Below are 13,528 nucleotides of genomic sequence, written 5' to 3'. Positions count from 1 at the left end.
CTCAGCAGCCTGGAGCTGGAGCGCCTGAGAACAGCATCTCTAACTGCAGGGATGCTAGTTAATGGAAATAGCCACATGTGGCTCGTGCACACACATCAGGCAGCTCAGCCTTGGCTTAAACTCTGGCCACGATCACGGGTTTCAGCCAGCCTCCCCAGCCTCAACCAGCCTCTCCCTTACAGGCACAAGGGGGTGGGGAGAGAGGAAAGTTGGCTTCCTGGCCCAGTGCAGAGGAGGCTAGACAAACAGACTTAGCATAGACCTTGGTTGAGCCCAGGGATTCTAGACAAGGGATTCTAACCCAAACACACAAAATATAAGTTATTTATTTGGTCACAGAATCTGGGGTCTGACGCTGAATAGAGCTGACAGGAGGGAAAGGAGGCAGGGGCAGCAGCAGGGGTCTAGTTGTTGCCTGGCCTCCTGTCACCCCTGAGGGTACCAGGAAGGTACAGAGTGACAGCCAAGGGCTGAGCTCTGCGGTAACCACCTCTGACCTCCGATCTGCTCTAGGGTCTGTGCAAGGACAGCAGGCCACTCTTGTTCTCCGGGTCACCACCCGGCCTCTGGTCTGTCAGGGCAGGCAGCTGGCACAGGCCAAGTCCAGGTGGGGGTCATCTCCTCCATCTGTGGAGAGGGGAGGGGACAGATGGGGAGTGACCGCAGGAAAGGGAGGCTGCCATGTAATCCCAGGAGCCCGCCACAGCGAGGACCTGTGGTTTCCCCTCAGCCATCCAGAGCCTGGCTACCGTCTCAGCCTCACTCAGGCTGGGCATCCGCCGCCTGCCTCACCAGGGCCTCAGACCAGGCCCGGCCCCTGGGGTGCCCAGCAAGTTGTCCAATGACAGTGATGGTGGGGTGAAGACAAGCACACGATGCTTCTGGTTCCAAGGTGTGCTCACCGCCTACCTTTGATCTTCCTGTCTGCTCAAGTTTGATAACCCCCAAGAGACAGGTTAGCCAAGCTCTCAAGACTGCACATTGAAGGGAGAACCAGGATTTGAACTAGGTCTGAAGACTCCCAAGTCCAGTGCTCACGAAGAACTATTGGCTCGTGCTGGGGCGGCCCTGGACCCCCCACGCCCTCCACAGAGCAGCCTCAGAACTGTCAGGGTCTCCCATAATCCCTGCAATGCCCCGTCCTGGGAACTTGGCAAACCCTCCAAATTCTACGCCAGAAGGGAAAGTCACAGAGTGACAGCAAGCCCAGCACACCAATCATCACCTCCCCCAACTCACATCCGGAGGCATTTGTCCTTCCCACCACTTGCCACTCTCTGGCCATCTGGACTCCAGTCGACAGCATACACCTAACCCGAGGAGGAGGAAGGAAAGCGGGCCAGTGAGGAGGCTGAAGGAGGAGGGCCAGGCTCCCATTCCATACCCACAGGGTGGGCTGTACCTCATCCGCATGGCCTGGCAGGTCTGTGGCCAGCTTCTGGGCCTTCACGTCCCACACCTTCAGTGTGCTGTCACTGCTGCCACTGACCAGGAGCCGGCTGTCGGCTGACCACGCAATCTGGTACACGGCAGCCACGTGGCCACGCAGGGAAGCCAGGTACCTGAGCCAAGGGAAGAAGATGATGATGGAGATTAGATCATCAAGCACGTCTGAAGGGTCCTGGATGCCCACAGCCATAGTTTTCAACCTTGGCTGCATGTTAGAATCACCTGGGAACTTTTACAAAATCCCACTGCCTGGGCCCACCCCAGGCCAATTTAATCATTTCTGCCCATTATGTGTTTTTAAAATTTCTCCAAATGAGCTGCTTCTAGGGTGCCTCTTGCCAGGCCTCCATACCCACTCGACTTTGCATGCCTTAGAATCCAATGCCGCCATCTGCTTAGCCCATCTGCCTGACACCCCCCCATATGACAGTTGCTTGCTGACAGGTGGCATGGAGTAAAACTGGGCCAGGCCCACCTGGAACTTTCAGACTAACTGTGTCTATTGGGACAAGTTATGAGGCATCTCTGAAACTCAGTTTCCTACCTTAAAAAGGCACTGAATGGCCTATTTCAAAGGGCTGCTGTGTAAAAATACACACTGACACACAGGTGCCAAGGGTTTCTCTGCTCCTTCCTGCCCATGCCCTCGCCTCTCCTCCAAACTAATTAACCCCAAGGGCACTGTGCCTCATTACACGGTGCTTCTCAGCCTTAGCGACAGCAGAATCACTTGGTGACCTTATTAAAATGCAGATGCTGTGGCGATCATCAATAAATCAACAAACAAGTGTAGTGAGGATGTGGAGAAAAGGGAACTCTCATGCACTGTTGGTGGGAATGTAAATTGGTTCAGCCTCTACAGAAAACAGTATGAAGGCTCTTCAAACAACTACAAATAAAACTGCCATACGACCCAGTATTTCCACTTCTGGGTTTTTATCCAAAGAAATCCAAAACACTAATTCTAAAAGATATATGCATGTCTGTGCTCACTGTAGCATTATTTACAATAGCCAAGATATAGAAACAACTTAAACGTCCATTGATAGAAAACAGGTTAGAAAATGGGGCATATATATATATATATATATATATATATATATATATGGTGGAATATTACTCAGCCATAAAAAAGAATGGAATCTTGACATTTGTGACAACATGGGTGGACCTAGAGGGTATTATGCTAAGTGAAATAAGTCAGAGAGAGACAAATACCATATGATTTCACTTATATGTGGGATCTAAGAAACAAAATAAATGAACAAAGGAAACAAACTCGGATAGAGAACAAATTGATTTACAAAACAGTCGTGGGAATGTAAAGTACAGCAAAGGGAACATAGTCAATAATATTGTAATAACCATGTATGGTGTCAGGTGGGTACTAGACTTACTGGGTGGTTACCTCATAAGGTATCTAAATGTCTAATCACAGTGCTGTACACCTGAAACGAATCTCATATTGTATGCCAAATATAATTGGAAAATTAATTTAAAATTCTGATCGATAAGATCCCGAGATTCTGAATTTCTATCAAATTCCCAGATGTTACTGCTGCCACTAGTCTCTGCTCCACACTTTGAGGAAGGCCAGTGTTAAGATCATTTCTCTCCTTAGATGTGGGATGAACTAGCGTTTTCAGTGCCTACTTAACGCTGCTGCTAAATATACCATCTCATTCAAACCTTGTAACAAGGCTGACGGGTCAGGTGTCTTCTTATTAAAGAGGAGGAAACAGAGGCTCGAAATCCAGACACTCGCCACACAACTAGCCAGTGGCAGAACCAGGTCCTTCGGAGCAACAGTGGCCTTCTCCCTCCCACACCTCCACTCACTTGCCCGTCCTGCCGTCCCACAGCTTGATGGACTTGTCGAAGGAGGCGCTGGCGACCACGCGGGAGTCAGGGGAGAAGAGCACCTGGTTGATGAGGGCCTGGTGTCCCGTCATCCGTGCGAGGGGCTTCTTGTCCTCTGCTGGGGACCACAGGAATAAGGTGAAGTCGTCTGAGCCAGACACCAGCCTCTCTGGGCCCTGGCCCTAGGGGAGGCAGAAAGACAGTGGTAAACACGGTCTCAGACGGGAGGGAGACCGCGACCTCGGCAACAAACACGCTACTGATTACTCAATCCCAGCACGGCGGCCGGGACCCAGAGCAGGGAGGCTGGGGCCAGCTGCCAACTCAGGAGTTACTCCCCCCAAACCCCAGAAAGAACTTTACGAACATAGGACAATTTCTAAGATATGTAATTACATGAAAAAGCCAGGTACAGAGTGGTGTGTTAAAAAAGGGGAAGAATTAAGCGTTTGTGCTGTTTAATGATGGGGACATGTTCTGAGAAATGTGTCGTTAGGCAATTTTGCCATTGCTTGAACTTCACAGGGTGCACTTACACAGACCTAGATGGTATAGCCTACCGCACACCTAGGCTATAGGGTGCAGCCTATTGGTGCCAGGCAAGCAGCCTGTATAGCAAGCGTGTCAAACTCGCGGCCCACCCACAGTGAATATTTTTGAGGCCCAGCCAATATAACGGTATGTAAGAAACGTTTTAATAAAAATCTTGTAACTAAATTTTTACAATATCCTGTTATACGTAATTATTAACAAACTACAACGTTCGCTAATGAATGATTAGCCTTACGCACAAGCGCACCATTTCTCTCCACTGATACTAGCAGCGAATATTTTAGCAGCCAATTGCCACATCATTAGTCTTGGACTGACTTGCTTGGTGTGCACAACAGGAAATACTTTGCTTTCGGAGAACAAGAAAAATAGGTTTATTTGTGTTACGCTTATTAACTTGTGCAGTTATTCAGTGTCTGGTAAGTTAATGTTCAAGAAAAAATATTTAATTTTTATTAAAATGTTCTATTATTTTATGTTAATAATTACTCATTTATTTCAGCCCTTTGTATTCAGCATATCACTATCGAAATAAACCTACGGTCCTATGAAAATTGAAGCTTTTGTTTTTTTGTAGCCCACGTCAACTTAAACCTTGTTTATTTGGCCCGTGTTTAGCCTTTGAGTTTGACATGCTTGCTGTATAGCATGTTACTGTACAAAACGCGAGATTAACTCAAGCACAAGAGAAAATGATGCAATCAAGAGACAAGGTAAACATGAGACATATGAATGAGGCTGCTGCTGGAACATGGCATACTGTTTACAGCAACCTTTTTTTTACTGTATTAATAACAATAATACAGTAAATATGTAAACCAGTAACAGCTGTTTATTACCACTATCAAGTACTACATACTGTATGTAACTGTACGTAACTGTACCTGCTGTACTTCTATACGACTGGCAGCGCAATAGGTTTGCTTACACCAGCATCACCACAAACACGAGCAATACACAGCGAGGGGACGTGGGGACAGTGACATCACTAGGCGACAGTTTTTCAGCTTCACTATAATGTTATGGGACCATCGCATATGTGGTCTGTTGTTGACAGAAACGTCCTTATGCAGCACGTACTGTATACAGTGTACGTATATACATGCACGTGTGTATATATGAAGTATGGAAGGAGAAACAAGATTCTGGTGGCACTAGATGCTTCTAAAAGGAACGGATGAATGTGCAACAGAGATGAGAGATTTTTCACTATCTGTCTTTTTGTGGTCTTGTACTTCTGGCCATGTGAATGTGTTGCTTAAACTAAACAAAATAAAAAAGAGAGGCATCTTGGGAATGCAATGAATAGAGAAACAAATAAAATAAAATAAAATGATCCCCAGCACATGAAGACCTTAGAAGTATAAACTAGGATTTTCAAGAACAACTTTTTAGAAAAGTACTTTCTGAGGCGGGGCTAGAGCAGTGATGGCGAACCTATGACACTCATTTTTTTGGTTGATTTTTCTTTGTTAAATGGCATTTAAATATATAAAATAAACATCAAAAATATAAGTCTTTGTTTTACTATGGTTGCAAATATCAAAAAATTTCTATATGCGACACGGCACCAGAGTTAAGTTAGGGTTTTTCAAAATGCTGACACACGAGCTCAAAAGGTTCGCCATCACTGGGCTAGAGGCAGAGGGGCTGAGCGTCTGCAGAGCGCTGCAGGGACTAAGACAGACAAGCACAGAGGTGGACGTGCCAGCGGCTGGCACATACTCACCCGCACAAGGTTATACCGGCTCAGAGCCCTCTCCTTCAGCTCCTGCACTGTGTCCACGTACCGGAGGGGAGAGAAGGTAAGGCGTAAGGCTGATTAGAAAATCCAACACGAACAGCAAACACCTGCCGCCCAGGTTCAACTCTCACACATTAAGCTAGAGAACTGGCTCTTTACCAAGCAGCTCTCTCCCCTCCTTCTCCCGCGCACTCACAGGACCCCTGGAGGTCTTGGGGGTTAATCGAGGCCTCAGCTGGCTCAAAGGCCCCTGTGCGCAGGGCATAGTCAGTGCTGAGGGCCATGGTGTTCACCCAGTGGCCGTGGCCTTGCAGAGTCCGGCAGAGCACACCCTAGGGGAGAAGGAGACAGGTCAGACCCACATACCACTCTCCACCCTCGGGAAACTGACCTCCAGATTAGTCCCAGGAGACTCAAAGTCAGGACTCTCATTCATTGTGATCTTCACCAAACCACCCTTATGGCCTCAAGTCTCTCCTCATTTGTAAAAAGAGAGCATTAGCTCAGATTAATGTTTCTGAAAATATGTTTCATGGAAGGAAGTTAGTATGTCAGAAAGAAAAGGCTCTGGTCAAGTAAGGTTGGAATAAGGCAGGTTCAATAGGCTTCTCACCACAGGAATTTCCAGAGCCTGCCTATGCTAGTGGACACTGGAACCTCCTTTATAGCGCGGCACCAACCACAGGACCCCGTGTTCCCCAAGAGTCTCCTCGACCTGGCTCTCAGAGCATGCTCAGGAGACACTGGTCAGTGTTCCCCCTGAACCTTCCCAGCTCTTACGTCGTGAGCCCTCCAGACTTTGACGGTGCGGTCTTGCGAGGCAGAGTAGAGAAGCCCGTCTCCTCCCCACCGAAGGCAGGTGACCGACTGGGTGTGCCCGGTGAGGATGCGCTCACAGCGGCCCGAGGTCGTGTCCCAGACCCGCACGCTGCCGTCCTTGGAGCTGCTGGCCACGTAGCGGCACTCGGGGTTCCTGGGAGGGGAGGGGAGATGTGACCTCACTTCTGACCTGGCAACGCCGGTCTTCCCATGGCGCCTCCCCATTCCCAGTTCAAGGGTCAGGGCAATGTCTGCACAGCTTCTTGACCCCAAGATTCAGTGGCACCTGCAGGCGGCTCTCAGGCCCTGTGATGAACAGCCCTCTCTGCGTCAAGTGCGCAGAGGGGAGAAAGCTTTGAGCCGCTCGTTCCTCATTACCCCAGCCCTGTCAGTATCACTTACACATGGAGGGGCTCCCAGCTCAGGCCCGTGATCCACTTGCTATGGCCGGCGAGGGTCCTGCCCACCTGCTTCCCTGTGTTTGGGTCCCACAGGAGAATCTGAAAGACAGAAGCTCACATAATAAGCCTCCCTGAGGTTCCCCTGCCCCACCCACCCACCTCCCTAAAGACCCAGAACCCGACTGTGACTCAGCTCCAGGAAGGTGGCCCTTGAGTCCCTGCCTAGTTCCCCTGACCTCCATCTACCTGGCCATTCTTGCAGCCTGAGGCCAGCTTCTTGCCGTCGGGGGACCAGGATATGCTGAGGACCCAGTGTCTGTGTCCTGAGAAAGAAGGGAAGGGAGAAAGGAGGGACATCTGTTCTTATCCCCAGTTCCTAGAAATGCCTGGCACATAGCAGGAACTCCTAAACTTGTTGCTGAATAAGTGAATGATTGAACAAAAGGAGAGATAAGGTTTCCTAGGCAGCAGGAAAATACACCTCAAGTGCCAGAACCATGCGTCTTGCTGTACAGATAACACTGCCGCTTTCCAATAATTCCTCACATGACACGTGATGTAACGCGTTTTCATAGGTGTCATCCCTTGAAATTCTCACAATAGCACTAAGGTATGAGGCAAAGCAAGATTATCACCCCCCTTTTCCAGAAGAGAAAACAGAAGCTTAAAAAGGGCGTAGGCTCTCCACACACACAAGGTCCTTGCCCAGCCGGTAAGTGGTCCCCAGACTAGCATCACCAGCACCACTTAGGTGATTCCAATGAGCGTTCACGTTTGAGAACCACCATGGCAGAGGCTGGATTTAAGCCAGGTCCTCCTTGCTACTAGCCCATCAGCCCCTTCCCACAACCCCTCACTGACGCTTTGGTCTAGTCTGCTTGTTTTTAAGAGGCTGGCTCGGCTCAAGGGTGCAGTCTCTGCTCAGGAACAGGTCATCACTAAATGGACATGAAGGAGTTGGAATCTGCCTCAGGAATTAAAGAGCTGGAGTGGGTCACCCGCCCCCCAGTCAAACCCCCTAAACGGCCAACTGCACACTGACCCTGGCACGTGAAATGCGGTGTCTCGGTGCTGAGGTCCCAGAAGCGCACAGTGGTGTCTCCAGAGCCGCTGGCCAGGTACCTGCAGAAGAGAGAGGCGGCCTGACCTCTGCAGCCGGGCCCAGGGGCAGGGCCCACCCCGAAGCACTGCCCATTTCTGCTGCCCGTGTAACTGTCTTCTGGGACTAGAGTCTGGGACTGGCCTTTTCTCTCCCATGAAAAGGAGAAACGGAACACTGCTGCCACCTGGGAGGAGACCCCAACAGATCATTTCGCTGCTCTTCCTTCCTAAAAGGAACGGCCACAGCTATAACCAGATTTAAAGTTTCTCACTATCCTCGCAGGACTGTGAGAAGCAAAGAAACCCAGTTCCACAGGTGATGAAGAATTAACCCAGAAAGGTTAAGGGACCTACCCAGGTCACACAGCTAGAAGGGGGAGAGCTGAGCGTGCAGCCCAAATCTCCTGAGATCAAGTCCAGGAAGGCCCCTCCCAAGGCAGGCGTCCTTGGTCTTTGTGGACCAAACCTCCCTTGGGAAACCCTCCTTGGAACCTGAGCCCAGAGCTTGGGTCTATGATAGGCCACCTGAGGCCACACTGGTCATCACTTGGGGGTACCCTCCTCACCCCACCCAGAGGCTGCACCCCAACACGCCCCTCCATAACTCGGCAGCTGTCCTTACTTTCCTGTGGGGCTGAAGGCCACAGAAATGACCGCCTCGCTGTGGCCCTCCAAGGAGCTGGTACAGCGGGTCACAGCGCGGACCTTGAAGATAGCCTGTGGCTGGTAAATGATGTCGAGGACCTTCTCCGTCTCCACCGCCTGGGCCTCCAGCGTCCTCCCCAGTGAGGACACGATCTCAGCATCGTGGACATAGAAAGCCAGTGGCAGGGGGTCCTCCTGGAGGGCAAGGCAGAGGGCAACGCTCCTATCAAATGCGGACAGCGGCCCCCTGCACCAGGGAGGCTCCCCACGGAGCTGTGGGAGGTGAAACTTCCTTCTTCCCAGCCACCCTGCTATTTAGGCCTCCATCATTCCCCACTGCGTTAGACCTTCTCAATCCTTGAAGAACTACTGTGGGAGGCTTACACAGCACTTTAAAATCCTTGATCTGCATCCCACAACAACGCTGGGAGGTAGGCATTCATATTCCCACTTGAAAGATGGAAAAACAAAAACAAAAACCTGAGGCTCCGAGCAACTACGTAATTAGCCCAACATCCTATTGCTAGTGACTAATTCGGATTCTTCAGCGTTCTTTAAGGAGAACACTCAAGTGCAGGATTAGTATACACCATCCTGCAGTGTTTTCCAAACCACCCCACCTCGCTGTATAATGTGTAAAAAGCATCCAAAAAGCTGCTTGGAAATGCAGGCTCTGCTTCACCCCCGAGTCAGGTGTAGTAAGTCTGGGGTGGGGTCCAAATCCTGCATTTTAAGCTCCTCCCACCCAAACGGAGGGCAACACTTTGAAAACACTGGCTTGGACATTAAAGGAACACGGGCTTCGAGTTTGACACATTTGGAGTCCAATTCCAAACTACCATCTACCACGTAGCATCGTGCGAGTCACAATGCCTCCGGGCTACCCTGTAAAATGGGGGGCATTAATGAGGGGCTGTGCCGAGGACTCATTTGACAATGCATCCGATGCTTTCCAAACACTGTCTCTCTCTGCAAGTGGACCGCGATGGTCTGGTCGGCATGTAGTCGCTCTCACGCCCATGTATCTTTCTGACCCTCCCCCGGGTGAGTGGCACCCCATGGACTCGCTCCGTGGTGCATCACCCACTGTGGGCCCCTGAGCCCCCGATCTTAGGTCTTTTGATCCCCAACGGGCGCGCCCCGGGAGGCGCCGCCTACCGCTCACCTGGGCCAGCAGCGCGTTGCAGATGAGCTGCAGTTTGTCCGGGGTGATGTCCACGGGCACGTCGAACGGGGAGCCCAGCAGCTGCCCGCCCTCATCCTGGAACTGCACTAGCAGCCGCTGCACGTCGCGCGCCGCCGCCTCGTCCTGCGCCAACAAGCGCAGCGGGCGTCAGCCACGCGCCGGGGAAGGCAGGGTCCCCCCTCCCGCCTCGGGGACCCCCGGCACCTGCGCCCCGTTGCGCGCCCCCGCCCCCATCCACGCACACCCACCGCCACTGCCGCCGCCATCCTGCGTCCCCACGTGGAGGAGACAGACGCGGGAGGGACGGAGCGCCGCCGCTGTGGGCGGGTGGTGCCGCAGCTCGCGACATCGCCCTCTGGTGTTGCGGAGGGGAAGTGTCACGCCGCGCCAGGCCTAGTACCCACGACCTCCCTTGGACAGCTCGCTGCCGCCCCACGCAGTCCCTCCCAGTGCCTTGCAGAATGCAGACTTGTCTCCAGGACAGGGATGCCTGCCCCACTTTACAGATGGGGAAATCGAGGCTCTGAGCGGTTGATTTTCCCAAAGGTCACAGACAGAGAAAATGACAGAAGATTGAATAGGCTCCAGGCAGCAAGCAGCCCTGTAGGCGATGACTTACAAAGCCAGAGACTGTTGGGTTCAGGGCAGAAATTATTGTTCTTTCCTTTTTTATTTGAAAACGTGACTTTTATTGTATTTTTATTATACATATCTATTTAGAAAAATTAGAATATATGGATAAGAAAAAGAATGAAATAAAAATCACTATAACTTTACACACTCAGAAATAAATCACTCTTTAAAAACATTGAAGTTTATTGGGATGATATTGGCTAATAAGATCATATAAGTTTCAAAGGTACAGTATTAGAATGCATCATCTGTATATTGCGTTGCGTTGTGTGCTCATCACCCAAAGTTTAGTCTCCTTCTGTCACCATCTATTTACCTCCTTCACCCTCTTCAACCTCCCCCTACTCCCTTCCCCTTATTATTATTTTTTAAATTGATCAGATCAATTAATAATTGATGAGTACAAAAGCAGAAAATGTCTACAGTTATCATCACTGTCAAGCAATAACAATAATAATGCCAATGATAGCAATTGTTCTAAGTGCTTTACACATATAACCCTTAATCCTCCCAACAACCCTTTTCTGCCCGTGTTACAGATGAGGAACTGAAGCAGAGAACGAAGAACATGAGCACTCTTACCAGAAACCTGGGACTTTCCTGGTCAGCTCTCCTCTCCTAGCCCCGCACACCCAGGCAGTCTCAGCTCTGTCAGTTCTGCCGGGTTAACCTGTCTTGAATCTATTCTCTCCCTCTCCACTGCCGCACTCTGCTCTGAGTCACATGGTTTCCTACACCTCTTCACTTGCCTCCCTGGTTCCACTCTTGCCTCCTCCCATGCATTCTCCACACTGCAACCAGAGTGATGACTTTAAATAAAAAATCTGGTCTGAGGGCGGGGGAAAAAAGGAGACATATGTAATACTCTTTGTAATACTTTAAGCAATAAAACAATAAAAAAATAAAAGAATAAAAAAAAAATCTGGTCTGTTTCTCTCCACTCAAAACCCTGCAGTGGCTCATATTACACGCAGGAAAAAAATTCAAACTCCTTAGAATGGTCTTATTATAAAACTCCTTATTCAGCCTTACTTATCTCTCCAGCCATTCCTCTCTCTTTAAGATCAAATCCTCCTGGGTTCTTAGTTCTTCCAAGGCATGACCCTTCCTGTATCAGTGCTTCTGCACATACAGTTTTCTCTGCCTGGAACTGTTATGAACTGAATTGTACACCTCCCCGCCCCCACCCCAGATTCAAATGCTAAAGCCCCGACCCCCAAGTAACTGTGTTTGGAGATAGGGCCTACAAGGAGGTAATAAAGGTTAAGGGGGGTCATAAGGATGGGACCCTGACCCCATAGGACTGGTGTCCGTTTAAGAAGAGGAAGAGACACCGGAGCTCTCTCTGCACTCACACAGAGAAGAGGCTAGCTAGGTAAAGACACAGTGAGAGTGGGCTGCCTACAAGCCAGGAAGAGAAGTCTCGTCAGACACCAGCCCTGCTGGCACCTTGATCTTAGACTTTTAGCTTCCAGAATTGTGAGAAAATAAATGTCTGACGTTTAAGCCACCCGGTCTGTGGTATTTTGTTATGGCAGCTACCACACACTAATATAAAAGTTTCTCATTCTTCAGGTCTTGCCTTAAATATTCATTCATTCATTCTTCATTCATTCATTCAACAGGTATATTAAGCCCTTACTCTCTCCAGGCATTGTTCTAGGACCTCTCCATATATTAACTCCTTTAATCATTTACTCAGGGAAGCCTTTTTAAAAAAGAGGTCATGTTTTTCTATTATATGTTTTCGAAAACATCCCAATATTCCTCATATTTAAAATTGCAGATTTATGGAATTATTTCACCATCTATTCAACAAATGTTATTGAGCACCTACTACACACCACACACTATTATAGGCACTTGGAATATGCAAGTGAACAAAATAGACATAAATCCTGTCCTCATGAGTGTTCTCTGTTTTCGTGATCCTTTACGGTTCTTGGCCTATAGTAGTTGCTTAAGAAGTGCTTGTGGAATAAATTACTGAATCAGGATTTGAATCTGGGATTCATCGGACCTTAAGTCACAGAACTGCAGTTCTCTGCCCATGGCAGGATCCTTTGTCATATTACTTCATGGAACAGAGAACTTGCCCCACAAAGGGACCCAGGGTTTGGGACACCATAAGCTCAGGGAATTCATCCATCCATCCATCCATTTATTTATTTATTTAGTCAGCAAACATACATTAGACAATCACGCATCACGGCTGGAACTTGTCCAAGGTCATAGCTGTGTGTTCAAGGTCACAGGGCCAGGAGCAGAATCTAGTGTGGGTAACCCACTTAAGCTTTTTCTTCATGTCTTTCTCAGCCAGGGTCTGGTAAGTTTGAAGATACATAGGGAGGGGGGCACATTAGTGGTAAGTGAAGCAAAGCATCAGCATGAAGACAGCATTCGTTCATCTATTTATTCAGGAAACACACACTGGACACTGACTCTGCCCAGCATCTGCACCAGGGAAAGTCAAACTGCATGAGATGCTATTCTTTCCTCTAAGAAGGAGCTCACAGCCCAGGCTTGGAGACACTGAAAGGCGAGAGTTCTGAGTCCAAGTGGGGACAACCTCATAAATTTGCCTCAGGAACCCTCAGTTGGATGGGGAGAAACAATTCCTGCCCCATTCCGCAGGGGAGACCTTCTTTAGTGGTAATACATAGCTCCCATCTCAGGAAGATTCCTTTCTGATGAGGGAGAGGGGGTACAGTAGGATAAGGGGTACAGTCCTTGGTCTCTGGGAATTCCCAGGCTGACCCAGCTCTTGCCCTAGGGGAGGATTGCAGTCTGATGAGGGATATACAGAGCCCATCCTCAGGGAATTCCCAGTCAGACAGGAGAGGCAGGCTGAGTATATTCACTCACTACAAAAGAGGAGGAACATGGGAAGACTTGCAGATCAAAACAGAACCCAAAGAGGCTAAAAGGGGAGTGAGGGGGTGTTACGGACATCTGTAATAGTGTCAACAATAAAAAACAGAACCCACTTACTTTTTTATTGTATTTACTAGAGGCCTGGTGCACAAAATTTGTGCACTTGGGGGGGGGGGGGGATGTCCTTCAGCCTGGCCTGCGCCCTCTCACAATCCAGGAGCCCTTGGGGGATGTCCGACTGCCAGCTTAGGCCCGTTCCTTAGT

General features: G+C 49.5%; 1 protein-coding gene across 1 annotated transcript; it reads right to left on the bottom strand.

Annotated features, from left to right (window-relative positions):
• Positions 1–306: 306 nt before the first annotated feature.
• Positions 307–10,039, bottom strand: NLE1 (notchless homolog 1). The gene is made up of 13 exons (XM_070393042.1): positions 10,006–10,039; positions 9,737–9,880; positions 8,549–8,766; positions 7,868–7,947; positions 7,072–7,148; positions 6,827–6,924; positions 6,386–6,578; positions 5,802–5,937; positions 5,591–5,637; positions 3,289–3,491; positions 1,403–1,562; positions 1,240–1,310; positions 307–627 (listed from the first exon to the last, which is right to left on the bottom strand). Exons 1-13 carry the CDS (start codon positions 10,021–10,023, stop codon positions 615–617), a joined length of 1,458 nt encoding a protein of 485 aa, XP_070249143.1. The 5' UTR covers positions 10,024–10,039; the 3' UTR covers positions 307–614.
• Positions 10,040–13,528: the final 3,489 nt, after the last annotated feature.

Source organism: Myotis yumanensis, unplaced genomic scaffold (genome assembly GCF_028538775.1).
Source record: "Myotis yumanensis isolate MYYU_CA2020_CCGP unplaced genomic scaffold, mMyoYum1.0.hap1 SCAF_16, whole genome shotgun sequence".
NCBI lineage: Eukaryota > Metazoa > Chordata > Mammalia > Chiroptera > Vespertilionidae > Myotis > Myotis yumanensis.
The sequence above is the reverse complement of the archived record's forward strand: the minus strand, read 5'-3'. Positions and strand labels throughout refer to the sequence as shown.

What these genes read in the sequence shown, in the direction of transcription:
- NLE1 (XM_070393042.1), bottom strand. An exon ending in ACCGCATTTCACGTGCCAGG is followed by an intron (nt 7,149 to 7,867) that starts GTCAGTGTGCAG and finishes CTTCTTTCTCAG; the next exon opens with GACACAGACACTGGGTCCTC. An exon ending in TGGGACGGCAGGACGGGCAA is followed by an intron (nt 1,563 to 3,288) that starts GTGAGTGGAGGT and finishes CCCTTGGCTCAG; the next exon opens with GTACCTGGCTTCCCTGCGTG.